Source organism: Amphiura filiformis, chromosome 9, assembly GCF_039555335.1.
Source record: "Amphiura filiformis chromosome 9, Afil_fr2py, whole genome shotgun sequence".
Taxonomy (NCBI): domain Eukaryota; kingdom Metazoa; phylum Echinodermata; class Ophiuroidea; order Amphilepidida; family Amphiuridae; genus Amphiura; species Amphiura filiformis.
In genome coordinates, this window is record NC_092636.1 from 56,191,117 (window position 1) to 56,210,325 (window position 19,209).

The window sequence follows — 19,209 nt, forward strand, 5'->3', positions numbered from 1 at the left end:
ATTGGTACCTGTACATCCAAAATCAGTTGGTGTGAGGGACGGACATGTCGGTCCCTTAATTAATTAAGGACTAATAACTCTTAGATTTAAAGATTGGTAATTTTAGTTTCTTTATCTCTAGTAACGTGAGCACTAATATTGATAGATAGGGTGTATGCTATTTTAATTCCTTAGAATATTTCTCAGAGAAACAACTTTTTTGGATTTTTATCCGTGAGGGACGGACAAAATTTCTAGCATTCACCTTCCATGACCTCCAACTCTCTTCTGAAAGACATCTAATTAAAAATCTCATTGATATTTCATGTGGCAGGGGTTGCACTATTGATATGTAAACAAAAATATTTTCACTCAACATACATTGGTACCTGTACATCCAAAATAAGTTAGTGTGAGGGACGGACATGTCCGTCCCTCACATTAATTAAGGACTAATAACTCTTAGATTTAAAGATTGGGAATTTTAGTTTCTTTATCTCTAGTAAGGTGAGCATTAATATTGATAGATAGGGTATATGCTAATTTAATTCCTTGAAATGTTTCTCAGAGAAAAAACTTTTTTGGATTTTTATCCGTGAGGGACGGACAAAATTTCTAGGGTTCACCTTCCATGACCCCTCCTATCTTCTGGAAGACATCCAATTAAAAATCTCATTGATATTTCCTGTGGCAAGGGTTGTACTAATAATCTGTAAACAAAAATTGACAATAGCATCTAATCTCTTTCTAAGAGAAGTATTTTCATAATAATGCAACATAGTGTCCGTCCCTCACGCTACAGATAATGCACGCAACTTTAGCGGCACGAAAAACACAAAATTTGAGACAAATTTTTCTTTTTTCTTTTAGATTATTAAAATATAATCCTTTCCACCAAATTAAAACCATTTTTTATGGAAATTTGAATAAATCCTATTTTTTCACCAAATGTTACCTAATTTCCGATCACACTCCATACCAGATGCCAAACTTCACCCAGATTTTTGGCTTGAATACTTTTTATAGTAAAAATTTCATTTGAATGATTACAGCTACCAGCTGTATGTCGTCCATGCGATCTTATGTCGCGTATATCAAAGTACAACACAAATGCACATTGCACAACCTTAGATACATGATTGAACAGATTTATCAGGATCGGTATAGTAAACTGGTTAACAAAGTTCTTTGTATCTGATCCAGAATGTTCACTTACTTGTGTACGTTTCAACAACACCTGTTGTCTTTATCAACACTTGATAGGTAGTGACTGCTATTGGCAACCAACGCTAGAAGTAGTTCCAGCGTTGATCTTGGAGTTGCCAGTCTGTTTTCCTTCAAGGGATTTTCTTGATCCTTGAGTTAGGAGGCTATAGAAATAAGAGAACGAAGGACAGTACCAACTCTCTCACATTTTTGATGAGAACGTTCCTGCAACCTTATTGGTTCAACCTTATTGGTGTGATATGACACGATATCACACACTTAAGCGCGTGGATGTCAGTTGTATTTAGCCGCTGTCGTGCATCTATCGTCTCGTATAACACGGGCGACATCATTGTTTTTGGCGTAAAACAACCTGGCTTTTCCTTTTTGTTTTACTTAAAATAATGATGTCGCCGGTGTTTTATGAGACGATAGATGCACTCCAGAGGCTAAAACCAATACCTTTATTCTCTAAATGAAAATACTAACCAATCACAAGTGAGTTGGCTTGGTTGGATTTACTTCTGTGTTACGCATATGCAGGTGTTCATCACAAAGATCATCACACTGTTGGCAGCTGTGTTATTCAAATGAATTTCTACTATAGTATTTACTTTTGAGCATTATTCGTATTATGAGTTACTTGCCAGTTACGACTTAACTGTTTGTTGTGATTCACATTACAGGGTCACCCCTAGTAGAAACCATAGAAACCAACCCCTTAGAAGCAACACACTATGAAGACTTCCATACCATTGATTGGGTCCGTGACACACAGAGATACCGCAGCAGGAGGAAAGCCATACAGAAGAACCGCAGGGAATCATGCTGGGATGCCATTAAGGCTGCCACTGATGCAGGAGCTGGATGGATCGTTGTATTACTGGTGGGGATAGCAGCAGGTAGGTTGCAATAGGCTTCCATATGAAATAAGGGTTTAAATCTTCCACAGAGGGTCTATGTTTTTTTTAAATGGATCATTAGGGTTAATTTCTTTGAAACCCATAATGATGATACTCGCCCTGTATATGGCTGTACCTATACCTTCCACAACTGGGGTGAGTGTTTCATATAGAAGTTACCTAATTGTCTATTCTACACTCCCTAAATATTCGATGTGTGGATGCAATAGTCCATTGGCTGTACTGTGTACATAGGTCAGGGATTGTCCATCATGAGATGGGACACACATGCTCGGGGGAGGTTCAAATGTCTTGAGTTCAATGCTCATGCCAGTGGGAGGTTCATGAGTCTTAGCCGAGGTTCATGAATCTTCATTGACTTCACATGCTCATGCCAGGGGATACCAAAAGTCACCCTAAACAGGACTGAAAATTGTGAAAATGATCCCAATATATGGCCTAATGATCACAGAAAACTCAATTTTTGAGAAGAAAATTGGAAACATCATAAACAAATACACAGGTGCAAATGTAGAATACTCTAGAAAATGTCTTGGTGTTTGAAATCAAAGTGTGTGACAGGTTACTGAATGCTGGCAATACTGCTGTCATGGGGATTGAGAGTGATTGGATGTCAAATGGTATGATGGCTGCTCAGGGTAAAATACTGAGGACTCACACAACAATGCTTCATCTCCATTAGCTCCCTTGGGTTATGTTATGTATAAATGCAATTGCGCATATAAATAATATTACCCAGGAGAGCTAATGGCAATGAGGCAGTGGATTTGTTTGTTTTATTCACTCACAAAAAAGGAAAATAGAATGACTTCTAGCTGCTTTAAGGTGGTACTACACCCCTTTTAATTTGTGACTATTTCTGCATTTTTCTCAACTAATAAAACACTGGTAACAAAAGTTATGTATATTAGCTTATATTATAGGGGCAAGGAATCCAGTTACTACACTGGAATTTCAGTGACTCAAGACAAGTAGTTATTGATTTATTGATCAAATAATTGGTTTTCCTTAATTTTTGACTGTAACTCCACAACTGTTGTCTGTGCTGAAATATAGTTATCAGTGCAGTAGTTGTAGTCCTTGCCCCTGTAATATACATATCTTACTTGTCACCAATGCGCTATAATTTGTTGAGAAAAATGCAAAAATAGGCACAAAATTGCCAGGGGTGTAGTACCACCTTAATATAAGAAGTAAACACTGACTTCTAATTCTTTTCAACAAAACTATTAGGTTTAAATAAATCTAACAACAGAGATGAACTTTTAGGCTTGTAAAACTGGTAACTTCTATATCTTATTCCCACTCATTTCTAAATAATTAATGACAGTGCTCTTTCAATTCCATAGAGGCATGGCTGTAAAAGTGGCTGTAGTACTATATACAAGTGAAATTGGACCTCTTCCCATATTCCTGTTATGTCTATCCGGTTCACCTCATTGTGTTAGAGCTGCATTGAGCTGCGCTTCACAACAGTCCCTTGTGGTCCACTTGGTGGATATAAAACTTAAATTGTTTTTACACTTTGTTTATTTCAATCCAGGTACATGTGCTGGTATCATTGACATTGGAGCAGGATGGTTAGCGACCTCAAAATGGGAGTTTGTCCAGCGATGCTTTTTGGCTCAACCAAGAAGAGTGCTGCTGGATCCAAAATGACACAGACACAGGTTTTAGCCCTACTGAAGGCTGTGACCAGTGGTTTACCTGGGCTGAAATGTGTCATCATATGAACATTGATGCAGGGGCTTATGTAATCAACTATCTGTTTTATGTGTTATGGGCTGTATTTATGGCATCGCTAGCTGTGTTATTAGTGAGGGCGTTTGCTCCATATGCATGTGGCTCTGGAATCCCTGAGGTTAGTTTCATGGTGTGTGTTTGTGGGTGTATGTGTCATGCTGGGGCCCGGTGGGGGGGGGTAATTTTTTTAAAGAGTTAACAGCACATCTGTATTTATTCATAAAGTGTTACAAAAGCTCAACATTTATGGCATAACATAATCCATGATAATAAAAGTGTCCAACTCGCCAAGGTCCTGACCAGTCTAAAAGAACATTGTAAGGACAAGGTTACCTGCCCAAATCCTAGTATAAACATTCAGTAATTGTTGGTATTTAGTTCTTGCATAAACCTGCCAGGCCAATGTTGTTAGACCTTTAATTGTTTGGTGCAATGCTCTTAGTGCTATATGCACAAATTGTGTAAACTAAAAGTAAAGAATTTTGATTTTATTTCATCAGGTTTTCATCATAGAAAAAGACTGATTTTGGATTTCAGTTGCCATGACACTTACATCTGTGTTTAATGAAGCTGTAAAAATGCTGTTACTGTATTTGGTATCAAAAAATTAAAGTTTTAGTATCATTAAAAGGGCATTTTGTGATCCACAGCCTCATCCCCCCACTTTTCTCAAAAGAAGTTGAGATTTTTATACCACTGGAAACCTCTGGCTACATAATGTTTATGTACCAAAAATTTCTTGCAGATTAATTTGTTTAGCGAAAATTGTGTCAAATTTGAATTTCGTTCTGGTATACCAGAACGAAATTACAACAGTGGCCTATGGAGCAGTGTAATACACATAATCATGCATAACTCGCAACCGCAAAATTGGAATCAACTGAAATTTTGGGAATAAGCTGTTTTCGTGGATATCTACTGAAAAATGTCATAAAGGATGCTAGGATCACAAAATCCTCCTTTAAGTCCTGAAAATTTTCTTAATGAAATCTAATTTATTTTGTATGCTAACAGATCAAGACCATCTTAAGTGGTTTTATCATGAGAGGCTACCTAGGCAAGTGGACATTACTCATCAAATCTACTACCATGATGCTAGCAGTAGCAGCTGGACTCAGTCTTGGCAAAGAAGGCCCTCTAGTTCATGTAGCCTGCTGCTGTGGCAATATTTTCACTTATTTGTTTCCAAAATACAGCCGCAATGAGGCCAAGAAAAGAGAGGTAAGTATCAGTTGGAAAGTAGGCATGCCATGCGCATAAGTCATTGTCCACTCAAAACTGCTGTTTTATAGATAAACAAGACCCATATGAAGGAACAGAAATGGGCTATTCCATTTAATATCCACTCTCCCGCCAACATCTTCCATGGGGGAGTATGAATTTCAAATGGAATGAATTCATTTAGTCAGCTCCATTTGAATTTCATAGACTCTCAGCGAAAAATTCAGCCTGAATCTTCCACACAGAGAGGGTGACTTTCAAATAGAGTTGGTTAACGTGCTAATTCTGTTTCCAAATCAGTGTGGACTTTTTAAAACGAATGCAGTTGATAAGCCCGATTGATGCATATGGAAACTACATGATTCATTCTTTGCAGAAACACCAAGAGAAGTCATGGACATATCAAAGAAATCCAAATCAAATAAATTAAGTACAATAAATAAGTACCTAATTGTGAAAACATTGAAAAATCTAAGGAAAATGTTATAAACTGAAAGAAGACTATTGAAAACTATGAAAATGTCATGTTATTTAATGGTCATAGACACAAATTCAGAATAATTATGTAACTATATTTGCACTCATCTTACAAAACTGTCATTGACATTGTTGATTTCCTTAGTTTTAGTAGTTAAAAGTAATAAAAATGTGTATGATTAGTATGTTATTTACTTCTTACTTTTAGGTGTTATCAGCAGCCTCTGCAGCAGGTGTTTCTGTAGCATTTGGAGCGCCCATTGGAGGTGTTTTATTCAGTCTTGAAGAGGTAGGTGCTCACAAAGCTGTCAAATATGTCAGTCAACCAAAACCAGAATAACTTTTCACTTCATAACTCTTATAGTGGTGTCTGTAGTAAAATGTGTTCCTGAAACATTTGGAGCTCCAATTGTTCAAAGTTCCAAGATATATTTTCTTGAACACTTTACAAAGAAGGAAAGCTTGCTTACTGCTTGCTTATTTAGGGTGGTTTTCCCGAACCAAGATAGCTTGCCATATCCTCCTGTCCTGCATCGCCATTCCCAGGTCAGATGGTTCTAGTCCAGTGTCCTGCTTGAGTACATCTACATAAGTAAGGGGTGGTCTACCAGGGTTTCTTATTCCATGTTTGGATGTCCAGATTATCAGATAGGTGACAGGTTCGCACTTACTCCTGAAGCAGTGTCCAGCGAAGCGTGTTCTCCTTTCTCTGATCTTCTGCGAGAGTCTTGGAAGGTCTCCATACAGTTGTTTATGTGCTGCTTCAAATGGATGTTGCACACTGCCCTAAGCATTCGAGTATAATAGCTGTCCAGATCTTCAGATAGTTTAGGAGTTATGGTCCAGGCTTCACAGAAGGAAAGACTATTAATATATGACTATTTTGAATGATTTATTATTCATTGTTTCAGATCAGCTATTACTTCCCACTGAAAACCCTGTGGAGATCTTTCTTCTGTGCATTAGTGGCAGCCTTTGTACTACGCTCTATCAATCCATTTGGCACAGAGCATTTAGTCATGTTTTATGTGGAATATGATACGCCATGGTTCTTTTTTGAGCTGATACCGTTTATGTTACTTGGAGTATTAGGGGTAAGTAAAAATGTGTATATTTTATACATATAATTATGTACTTTGAGGGCTGGCTTGGAAAGTGGTTCTTGTTACTGAAGGTGTTTTACCCTTAAGGCGATATAATACCCTGATTTTCATCAGTACCCATCTTCTTTTTTTTGTTGCAAATTTATGAAGTATATAAATATGTTCATCATCTCATGTCCTGAACTTATAAAATATCTCTACATACAAAGTGGTTTTAAACCATTTTAGAAAATCATTTTAGCCCTATATATTTTTTTTTGTTTACTGTATCCTGGTAACTGAGATGTGTGTTTCATAACAAACCATAATTTATTCTATTGAACATGTCCAAGTAGAATACATGAATAGAATACATTAAATCCTTTGTTATACTATCTATAGAAATGTACTCACTGATTATAACACTGAATAAATTAAATAGGCCTAATCTCTTCCATATAGACAATTTAATACTACACCATGTATGTATCTTCTATAATGTGTTGTTAGGAAAAGAGATTAAAAAAAGGCTATAAGGTCATCAAAGGTCAGGTTATAGGTCAATTGGTTCAGGTCAAATTCAGGCATCAATTTTGAATACATGTGATAGTCTGTGATATCATACATGTCATAATGAGGCATCAATTTTGATATTTTGTCTGTTACTGGATATATAATGGAAATTTGTGAGGTGGATATACTAAAATACCTTGGGATGTAAATGGTGAATACAATTTAGATTGCCTAGTTGAGATGGATTGGGCAAATAAATATAAAATAGTTACCAAAATCACAAAAATGAAGCTTACGGAAAACTACCTAATATGGTGGTATAGGTGACAAAAATACAATCTTTTTCAACATTGCTGTAGTGTGGTTGTGGTAACCTGTTACCTATGGCTTAATTAAGTTTCAGTGACATAGTGTCGCAAGTTCAAAATACAAAATATAGCTCAACATTGAAAATAGAAGCATTTTAACCGGTTTGTTTTTTGATAGTTGTGGAGCACCAAGTTCATGAAGTCATAAAAGAAATCAGGGACCACTTATTCCCATTTTACATATCAACATTATTTCCCTAATGTGTTAGCAACACATATCCAAAATTTTAACGAAATCCGTTGATAGTAAGCTTTTCAAAATGAAGTGAATTTAAAACAGCAGTGATGTACCACTTTTTGGCTTATACCATTAGAAGCATGTACGCGTCATTGATACTGATGCCACCAATTGAACGAGAAGATTTGCCCCTTCATTTTGCATACCACTTTGTCCAATTTCTTTTTCTCATTTCTTCACAAAATGCAAAAAATGCAAAAAAATGCAATGGGTGTAGTACCCCCTTAATAAAGAAAGTTTTATCTAGAAAGCATTTCTATTTGGGATTGTTACACAATAGACATTCACTTCATATGCATGGTCACTGATTCAAACAAGAGCATCAACCAAGATATTGTCACAAATCTGTTGATATGAAGCAAACTGTACTTTTGAAACTTAAATTAATAGTTGTGATGGAGAAATAGAATTGCACCTCTTCACAATTGGTTATTGATTTTAGAAATATTGTGTATCAGATTTTTCTGATATACTTCTGTAAAATAACGTTGGGATGTACCAGTTTAAATCCATACACAGCGAAGACATGACCATAATCTTCTATACAGGGAGTGTGAATTTCAAATTGAGTTACGAGAATGAGTGACTCCATTTGAAATCTATACCCCCCTGTGTGGAAGATTAAGGTTATGTCTTTCATAGGGGGTGTATGGATTTCAACTGGAATAGCCCATTGTGACAATACTGTTATAGAAATGAAAACATTCCATGTTGTTTTTATTCTCAGGGTTTATATGGTGCTTTCTTCATTAAAACTAATCTACGATGGTGCAAATTCCGCAAAACATCTCGGCTACGCCAATTACCTGTTATAGAGGTGGGTAACCAAGAGAATATTTAGAGAATAAATGATAGGAATTTTTGTTTTTAGTATCTTCTGTCATGTCATAGAGGATACGGTAGCAGATAGCAAAACCTGAAATTACTATCGTTTATTCTCATTCTTAGTTGAATATTATCTCAATAACTAATAACTACATTATTTTGAAATTAAGAAAACTCCCTATCCTAAATTAACCAAACTTGTTTACAACTTCAGTTGCAAGTCTACGCACTAGGCATATGCCTACAACACGCTACATATGATTGCCTTGACTAGTGTGTTCTGCAAGGACTAGGCCACTGTCATCTATTGCCTGATAGACAACACCCAGGAATAAATGAAATTTTGCGTTTGCAACGTTACAATAGCCACTGGATAAGAATATTCATTCAGTAATGAGAATTGGACATTTGAACATTGAGAAAAACTAGTGTTTAAGAGAATTGTCTTACAGTGCGCTAAGTATCGGATTGAACATAACAATTCTATTAAACATTGGTGAGCTTCAAGCACTATACTTTGGTTCATCTAAAGTTTTGTAGTGACATCAATGCTTTTATGTGATTGTGCTGCAAGCGTACCAACAAACCACCCTTGTATGTGTGTGTGTATACTCTGTGCGATTAACTGTACATATACAATTTGATGCTGCAACCAGCGAAATACGCAATTATGTTACTACAAAACTTAAGGTGAACCAAAGCATAGTTGTATAATAGAATGTATCAGTTATATTTTGTGTAATCTGTTTTATTTGGGTATGGTAACTTTGTTATTAGGCTTAGCATGGGGTAGGATATGGATGATTTTTAGTTTTAGTCTCAGAATTTGTACACCGCTTCACCTTTGATCCAACATGTGTCTGCACATGGTCCTCATTTTGTCATTGTCCAAATTGCAGATAAACCTGACACTTCTTTACTACCCCCAATTTATTTTTCCCTCCCCCTCCCCTTTTGCCGGTGGGTGGTACGTCTTTCTCCAGCCACTCACTAGATTTAAAAAAATATTTCCTTTATAATCCTGAATTGGGATGTACTTAATGTGCAATATGTATTTATCTAACCAAGGAGTTATATATTAATTTGTACCAGTAAAAAAGTGGAAGAAATAAATCAAGTTAAAAGTAATGTGTTTGTCTGTCAGTGTGTCTGTGTGTCTGTCTATATGTCTATCTCTCTTCTCTGTCTCTTTTCCTGATGGTGCTATCTCTCTGTTTTTAATGATTCATTATTTCTCATTCAGGTGATTGGCTTAACATTTGTGACTGCGGTAATAAGTTATCCTAATCCATACACAAGGGAAAACACAAGTGAGTTAATAGCAACACTATTTAGGGAGTGTGGTCCAGAAGATAATTTTGACTTGTGGTAAGAAACTTAATTTTTATGTATTTGTTTTTATTTATCAATTTTTATCTATTTAAAAAAATTAGTTCTGTATTTTTTGTGATCACAACTAGTACTAATCTCAGCACCCCAACCACTTAATCCTGACTCAAATCATGTCAATCCCAATCCATTACCTTAAGCCTTGTGCTAATGACCTTATGTGTGAAATCTTACCCATACTTGATATTATATATTTTTTCAGTGATTATAAACGTAACTACACCCGGGTTGATCAGGTAGACTATCCTAATGTTAAAGCAGGCCCAGGTGTAGACAGAGCTATGTGGCAGCTATCATTAGCATTACTATTCAAGGCTATCATTACTGTATTCACATTTGGCATCAAGGTAAGCTATGTGGCAGCTATCATTAGCATTACTATTCAAGGCTATCATTACTGTATTCACATTTGGCATCAAGGTAAGCTATGTGGCAGCTATCATTAGCATTACTATTCAAGGCTATCATTACTGTATTTACATTTGGCATCAAGGTAAGCTATGTGGCCAGTGCCGCCGACAAGGGGGGGGGGGACCCGGGGTCCTAGGGGGCCCGTAAAAACTGAAGAAGAACATACCTTACTATGGGCAGTAAAAGCAAAGAAAAGGGACCTCAGGGGCCCGTAAAAGGTAAAGAAAAGATACCTAGTGTAATTAAGGCATATTTTCTTTGCTTTACTATACGGGCCAACAAAGGTCTCTTTTCTTGTCCATTTTTTTTTTTTATGAGTCCATTAAGGTATCTTTTCTTTGCTTATTAAGCTGTTTTACATAGTCACTTTAAGCTCTTTTCTTTTCTTTACGGGCGTATGGTATCTTTTCTTTTCTTTTTTACGGGGTCACTACGGTCTCTTTTCTTTGCCTTTACGGATCCATTATAAGTTCTGTTTTCTTTGCTCTTTTACGGCCCATAAAAAGCAAACAAAACTAGCGGGCCCATAAAAAAAAAAAAAAAAGGAAATAGATGTCCATTAAAAAAAAAATACAAGATAGCTTTTGAAGTACACACTCTAATAAAAATTTCACTTGAATTTACAGTTTGCTTTTGCCAAAATAGTCATCCTCGATATAATGAAATCTTCAAGAAATCAGGGAGTGCAGCTTAATCGTGGGAACACAAATTGCAAATGTTTGCGCGCTTCTCGCACATTGTGAACTTTATTATTGATGCAAAACAAAACAATTTTCACCTATTACAGCTGAACACAGTATACAAATTTATTTCATTTCTTAAAGAACTTTCTAGCCTTTAGGCATATGTGAAAGTTACAGTTTGTAATGTCTTGTTGTTACCTTAAAAGATAAACTTGCTTGACTGGCATGAGCTTGATTGACCATGATACCATGTGTAGACCATATGAAGTACTTAGTCAATTTCAGAAAAACTTACAAAGGTCATAGTAAGTTTGATTTAGTATGGGTTAGTGCTTGGCAGATTACACTAAAGATTAAAATTAGCTTGGCAGTGGCTAACCTCTTAGTTGAGATGAATACAATAATTCGAGTGTAGTTGCTAGCTATATGCCTCAACACCAGTCCAAAAGCCAATGCAACATTTGTGTTCATTACTAATGCTGAATTTATTTTTGCTTTCCATGTACAGGTTCCAGCAGGGTTATTCATTCCTAGTATGGCAGTTGGTGCTATTGGTGGTAGAATGGTTGGTGTGTTTATAGAACAATTGGCTGTGTAAGTACTAATTATTCATCTTTAACTTTAAGGTTGGTCTTAACCCTGCAATTATGGAAACTTATTTGAAATTTGTGCGAAAATCCATTTTTTAATGATTTTTTTGAAAATTAAGCATTTTTTGATCATTTTTGGTGCAAATTTCTCAAAAACAGTTGGTCAAAATTCAAAGAAGAATATATTTTTATCTAGTTTAAAAAAAAAAATTGGCCCAAGAATTTTTTTGTTACGTTTAACGAAAAAGAAGTGGGCCAAAAACTGTTTTGGGGAATTTGGGGCAAAAATGAGCATTTTGTCCCAAATTTCACCTCACAGATGAATTTATCAAGTCTTTTCCATTCTAAATATGTATACTTTTATATACTTTAGACCAATTTAGCAGTTATGAGGCCCAAAAGTTTCTATAATTCCAGGGTTGAGACCAACCTTAATTGGTATGTTAGTTGATATTATTGGCAAAATGACATGCATAAGTAACTCTACTCCCATCATTTTCTACTTGCAAATTCAAAATATTTAACTATTTGAAGAAGTGAAAATAAAGAGTCAACCAAGGACTGTTGTCAAGGTGGAGGCATTATGGTCAATGCTTTGTGTCGAAAACCTCACAATTTTGCAAGAACTGCAAAATATTTATTTGCTCTCTATATTTGCCTATATCTTATTTAAAATAAGGCAAAGTAATTGCAACAGGTGATCAACTCTCTCTTCCCTTGTCATGTTCTGTTACCATAGGCAACATCCTGACTGGTTTATCTTTGAGAGTTGTACAGCAGCTGGCAAGTGTATTACACCTGGTTTATACGCAATGGTTGGAGCTGCCGCAACACTAGGGGGCATCACAAGAATGACAGGTAGGTTTGCATTCTTAGCAACATGTGTAAAATATTAGAAGATTATCAACACTGGTGTTGGTGTTTCTCTTATTTACTAAAATGTTATGTCAGTAGAAGTGTACATATAAACATCCACAAGCAATAGATGTATAAATAAGAACAACAACACACTAAAATATCCCTCTTCATAAAAATGTTTTGATATAAAAATATATTGCAACATTTATATGTTGCATATCTTTTAGAGATGATTAGCTATGGCTCTCATTATACTTCCTTCTGAGTATGCTACTGATCTTATCAGTCAGATTTGTATGTTAAGAAAATGCATTTATCCTTTCTTTACAAAAACATAACATTCTTGATTAACACTTATATACGCAAGGCATTTTTTTGTAACACATGAAATGGGGTTGTAAACCCCTCTAAAAATTGAATACCTGAGTGGAAGAAGGGCCCAACTCCAATTTTTTACAAAAATGAGTTAGACCCATCATTTTATTGCCAGCAGACTGTTCTTCCTTGTGTGTGAAAGATGAGCCAAAATCCTCACTCTAAATAGTCTTCCATGGACCCTTAATCATGGTTTTCATGGAAGAAAGGCCCAACTCCATGGAGTTGGGCCCTTCTTCCACAAATATTGGGTTAAAGAGGAATTTTGTTCATCCATGAAATCTGCTTTTCACTACAATAAACTTTCTTGCTACATATTGCATGCTTCTACTTGTGCAATTAATGGATTTCTGTAGCTATTTATAACACATCTGCTTACAGAACTGGTTCTTGCAGTATATTAGTGGAAGAATGGCCCAACTCCAGCTCGTATTAAGACCTGTGCCATTGCCATGAAAACATTATATATAATTTCGAATGTATGTAATATTGTATGTTCATGTATTGAAGGTCCCCTGAAGATGAAAACATTCTGTGTATAAAACTTTTCAAAATATTAAGTTTTTCTTAATATCTCAAAAACAGTTTTGATGGAGTTGGGCCCTTCTTCCACTCAGGTATTCAATTATATTCTAAACTTCTCATGCTACTATATTTGATTGCAATGTCAGCTGAAGTATGGCATCAATTGGTTAGAATATGCCCTGACCTCTAGCCTGTATTTTCAATTTGAAAAGCATTAAAAGTTTGTTCGGCTTATAATAGGCAAAAAAATAAGACTCATAACACTGTGTATTGATATAGAATGACATGCACGTAGTTTGCCGCAGCACTACTTGTTGAATGTTGCATAATGCCTGACTGGCACACCTTTATGTGAATTTATGTGAGCGTGACTTGGGACTTTATTGATGCGCGTGGTAAGAAAAGCCGAATAATATTTGCCTATTATAAGCTGAGCAAACTTCATGCATGGTTTATACTTAAAGTGTATCTTTTTACACAGTAATATATGTTAAATTAAAATTAAATATCAAACTGTTCATCTGGATTTACTGTTTTGAGTTGGCTACAGTATCATGTCTCATCCGAGATGCATCGTCAGGCCTAATGGGCGTGCACACAGTTGGCTACAGCACTTCTAGTTGAATGTTGCATAATGCCTGACTGGCGTATGCTTATGTGAATTTATGTGAGCGTGAGTTGGGACTTTATTGATGAGCGTAGTAAGAAAAACCGAACAATATTCGCCTATTATAAGCTGAACAAACATGCATGGTTTATACTTAAAGTGTATCTTTTTACACAGTAATATATGTTAAATTTAAATTAAATATCAAACTGTTCATCTGGATTTACTGTTTTGAGTTGGCTACAGTATCACGTCTCATCCGTCAGGCCTAATGAGCTGGCGCTTGCAATAAATTTAACCGATTCAGTCTTTGGTGTCTTAATCATTGTGATTTCTTTTACATGAGTGCAGAATGAGTGCAGTATCATGCATCTGTTCTTGTCACTTTGATTGCTTTGACCAATCAAATAAGTGTAGATTTGTCTCTTTTTAAGGTATTTTAGAGAAATTTACACATTTCTTGAAGAGTTTACAGGACAGTGTAGATTCGATAAATTTTGGATAAAGGCTATCCAAAGGCAATGGTCACTACAGTAATAATTTCATTTAAATGAACACAGTACGCAATCATATTTCAAAGGGCAAAATGTGGGTGGGGCAAAATCAAACCAATCAAAAGACATTATCAGGAAATACCAGCCAATCACTAGTGAGTTGGATGTGGGTGTTCATCATGCTGTGTTCATTCAAATGAAATTCTTACTGTAGTTTCTGGTATGGTCAGTGGAAATTTGTGGTCATTTTAAAATACACCTACATACTCGTATAAGGCTTTCATTCATTTGAATCATAATTGCTCCATTCATCTGAGTCACTTTCACTTTCTGTGTCACTCTGCTGTAATGCATCATATCTTTTTAATAGTTTGGACACAAAAGAATCATTTTCTGGCTCTTCCACTTCTCTCTCAGTCACTGGTCTTAATATTGTACCTGCAAAGAGGATGGTTTATCATTACAATACTGATCCGGGTATAGTAGGGCTCAAAATATGTGACGGCTAGGAACTATTCCCCCCACCCATAGCCCCTGTAAGAAAGATTTGTCAATGGGTAATGAAAAAAACACGAAGGTTACTTTTTATAGAATTTATTCAAAATACCCCTCATAATCAAACCCCATTTAAAAAATATCCAGAAATTGCTTAAGATCTGCAAAAGATCCTACCCGTAATTATTTGCCCAAACCCTGGAAGTTTATCGTCTTGCAAAGTGCTTCTGCTTACATGCTTTGTAGATTATCTCATTAATGATCCTGCTTACTGTGGGCCTACCTTGAATTAGTGTGAGTAGATTTCTGCTATATCTATCTATCGGAGGAGTCAGTACCAGGCTTATCCTTTGTGCAGGTTCCATAGGAGTATGGGTAGGAGTACTAGTAAGAGTATGTGGTAGTGCTGCAGGGATGTTGGCAGGTTGGGTAGGAGGTAAAAGAGCTGGGGTGTTTGCCCCATCAACTTGTGTTACACAAGGAGGAGGTGACAGGGACTCTGTATTTCCATTGGTTTGTGAAGGAGATGGTGGTTTTGAAGGATCAACTGAAAGTGGGGGTGGTGTCAATGATAGTGGGGGTGGTGGAGGCAGTATGTCATAATTTGGTGGTATAGTAGGATCTATGGGCATACACATTTCATTGGGATCAGGGGTAAGGGAAGTTATCAAATTGACCTTGTGAAGTCATTGATGCTTGTTTTTCATATGTATTATTATTATCTGGTGGCAAGGATGCTGGAGGAGTGGGTGTTTCAGGATTGTGTGGTCTGCTGTGTCCTTCATCAGGAATGGTCTTGTGCTGCACTTCCTGTTTCATATATGTATCTTGTGAAGGGCTATAGTTTTCGTGGGATTGGGACTGTGGTTTGTGATCTTCCTGTGAAGGCTTGTCCACCTGTATATCAGCCACAGGGTTTCCTGAATCTGACGTCGCTGATTGACTAGCTTTGACATCATGATATATTTCAAACTCTATGCCCTTCGCCTTTCTTTCGTTCTGTGTTCTGCGATTCATTCTTGGGCTTCTGGGCGTGTTTTCTTCCTTTTGTTCCTGTAGATAGATGAAAGATATGAGATCATTGGTAACACATCCTTTTCTGAAAATACTCATATTTAAATATTTAAATTCAAGATATTTGTAATTTACATTGGATTATGGAGCAGGGATGTTTTTCATATTGCCCCAACATTTTTGTTCTGGGACAAAATATGAATCAACTTCTGGACTCGCCAACAATTTTTTCAGTAATGTTGCGACTGATGGTTTGGTAATGTGATGTTCCTCGACGATTGCATCATGTGACCAAACCAACAATCAAGTCTCTGTGCAGTTTTGAAGACCCGGTGAACGGGTCGTAACGTTACTGAAAAATTGTTGGTGAGTCCAGGATTTGATTCATATTTTGTCCTATTTTCTACTACTGGATGACTCAAAACATTCATATTTTTGCTCTTGATTGTAAATGCCTGTTTGTTATTACTGAAACAGTTAAGTTATTTCATGAGTAGGGCTATATCTACACATTAATGAGAGTATAGATTACCTACCCGTCGCTGTCTTCTCCTGTTTTGTCTCCTCCTGTTTTGTCTCCTCTCCTCTTCTTTGTTTATGTTTTTCTGCATTTCTTGGCACCACAATTCATAGAAGAACTTTGGATTTGTGTACAATTCCAATGCATCTTTACCATCTTCCCTGCAATGTGTATAAAAAAAAGCACAAGACAGGCTGAATATAACCCTAATTGTTCAAGGAATGATCTGGGTGTCCTATGTGTTGCCAGCCTTGGCCCTGTTCCAGGGGAAGCATCCAGGGTGGTAGATTCTGGGGTCATTGGATTAGTAAATGCAACAGTTTGTGAGACCTACCCCTTAATTATATATTTGTCATATAGAGTGTGCCCATGCTGCAAGTATGTTCAGGAGTGCATACACCAGGGGATAATTGCTGGTGTGTGGTGCTTTCATGCGTTGTGAGCAGCTCTTCCACAATGGCTCTCCTTAGGAATTTACTTTTGCTATTTAAAGGAATATTTCGTGATCATAGCATCCTCTTTTTATGACATTTTTCAGTAGATATCCATCCACGAAAAAAGCTCCTTCCCAAATTTTCTGTTGGTTCCGATTTTGCGTTTGCGAGTTATGCATGATTATGTGTATTACATTGCAAGTTAATTTCTCTCTTAAATTGACTGTTTTACTACATTCCTATTATGCTTCTACAACTTTTGGATACAATAATAATACCTCTGTGATGACATTTTATCTATTCTTAAAAATTCATCTTTAAGGTGCAGAATTCAACAAGATTTTCCCCATGATTTTACCAAATTTTTTTTATTGAAATTTTCACACGTAACACACATGTGATATTGGGTGATATCACTTTCCTTTCCCACAAATTTCTCTTTAGGATAACAAGACATTGGGTTTGAGTGGCTTCCCATTCCCTGGGATAGATAAGCTTATATAAACTATTCAATACCTGTAAGGATCAAGTAGACTTAGTGCAGGAACCTGGTCACACATCGCTCTAGTTTCTTGTAAAGCCAGTGGTAGTGTATCCAAGATGACTTGATCAGTATTAGATGTGCTGTGGTATGGAGTCTGGCTCATATAACCTTCCAAAGTTTCTGAAATAAAAACACCACAATAGTAACTTCTTATCATGCAAATTATAGTGTGTCTGGTTGAGAGCAACACCCTGTTGAATGTCACAGTGGCAGATTCAAATTAGTGTGTTTACATGGTTGCGTCACCAGTGTAAGGACAAATTGTCCTTTTATGCATGTGTACCTCTGGCTTTACAAATGTATTCTACTGCATGCCATGGTCCATACTTGGAGCTCAACACCTTAAGGCAGATAAATATACACATACACAGCTGCTGGAGTCTATATGTTTACGATGCTGAAATTACATGTAACTAAACAAATGCAGAAATTGAGTCAGAATTTATGAGTGATTGACGATTTTATGCATTTATACCGCAGTTAAACCTAAATAAAACACATTTTGAATATTATAAATCAAAATATGATATTTAAAAAAAAACGGCGACCGTTTTTTCAGATTTTTGGGTCGGTTGATGAGGGCAAGTCAACTTATTTTTTTAGCCTTACCTTGATCAAGAACCAAGTCTGGTTGAGTCACTGTCACAGAAAGCATACATGTATCAATACGTTCTTGCAGTTTGGTTGATTTCTCATGCACAAAATCAGCTTCGGTGTGCAATTCCTCAAATACATTGTGAGCATGCCTAGCTAGGTTACTTAATTGTCGTATTACAGATGATAATGTGCAGTTGGTTACGCATTCCAACTCATTGGTCATCCCTTGTAGGTGGACATTAAATCCACGACTGAGGAAGATTGGCTGTACTTCTCGTTTCACCAAAGGCATGATGGGAATGTTTGTTGATCTGTTCCGCTGAGTGCTGCAAAAATTGGAAAGAAATAAGAAGACCATGGATGAACAAGTGATTAAATGAAATGAAATTGTAACACCAGGAATAAAAGATAACAGTATTCATGTTTATTTGGTCAAAATGAAATAGAATTCTGACAGATGGAATTGAATTGCTTTACGGAGGAGTGAATCCCGGTGCACACTACAATAAAATATTAGACCTTCCTATCATCTATGGCACAATACAGGATAGTAAAACAAAACTTCCTATCTTTTATTGTCATTCTTAGTAAGTTAAATATTGTTTTAATAATTTTAACACTATTTTATATGGCAAAAATGAAGTTACTGTCATGAAAACAACCCTTATTCTAAAATGAATGATACTTGTTTATCACTTCAGTTGTGCATACTGATATATTGTGTTTGTATTACACACAAACTTGTTAAAATGTATGATATATTCAGACAAGGAAGTCAAATTGAAAAATCAGCATAACCAGACATAAAATCCCAAGATTTATGTGGGAAAATGCACTACATTAAATTTATAAAACTATAAAACTAAGCTCACCTGTGATTTAAATGGAAAGAGTTCCTATACCACTTGGCAACCAATCTGAAACTAATATTTTCAATAATGTTGCGATGAAGTCATTCAACAGTATTGATTCTGATTTCTGTATGTATATAGATAATAAAGACACTGATAGTTCTGCAAATTGCTCAACTTTTCCAATGCAGTGATGATGATGGATAGCTGCTACTAGAGAATTTTGCAACAAAATAATGCAATTTTT

The 19,209-nt window shown here is 36.1% G+C and overlaps 2 protein-coding genes across 2 annotated transcripts in view; one reads left to right on the forward strand and one right to left on the reverse strand.

Annotated features, from left to right (window-relative positions):
- LOC140161201 (H(+)/Cl(-) exchange transporter 4-like) overlaps positions 1–19,209 on the forward strand; it is a 94,818-nt gene that overhangs the window by 56,012 nt on the left and 19,597 nt on the right. The window contains 12 exon segments of the mRNA XM_072184650.1: positions 1,872–2,087; positions 3,652–3,687; positions 3,690–3,718; positions 3,721–3,969; positions 4,866–5,072; positions 5,758–5,838; positions 6,461–6,643; positions 8,478–8,567; positions 9,819–9,943; positions 10,167–10,311; positions 11,567–11,652; positions 12,388–12,506. Coding sequence (XP_072040751.1) covers positions 1,872–2,087; positions 3,652–3,687; positions 3,690–3,718; positions 3,721–3,969; positions 4,866–5,072; positions 5,758–5,838; positions 6,461–6,643; positions 8,478–8,567; positions 9,819–9,943; positions 10,167–10,311; positions 11,567–11,652; positions 12,388–12,506 — 1,566 coding nt within the window.
- LOC140161202 (actin-binding protein WASF1-like) lies at positions 11,854–19,106 on the reverse strand. The gene is made up of 6 exons (XM_072184652.1): positions 18,984–19,106; positions 18,124–18,437; positions 17,487–17,634; positions 16,553–16,697; positions 15,286–16,055; positions 11,854–14,945 (listed from the first exon to the last, which is right to left on the reverse strand). The coding sequence occupies exons 2-5, from the start codon at positions 18,401–18,403 to the stop codon at positions 15,651–15,653; spliced, it is 978 nt and encodes a 325-aa protein (XP_072040753.1). The 5' UTR covers positions 18,404–18,437; positions 18,984–19,106; the 3' UTR covers positions 11,854–14,945; positions 15,286–15,650.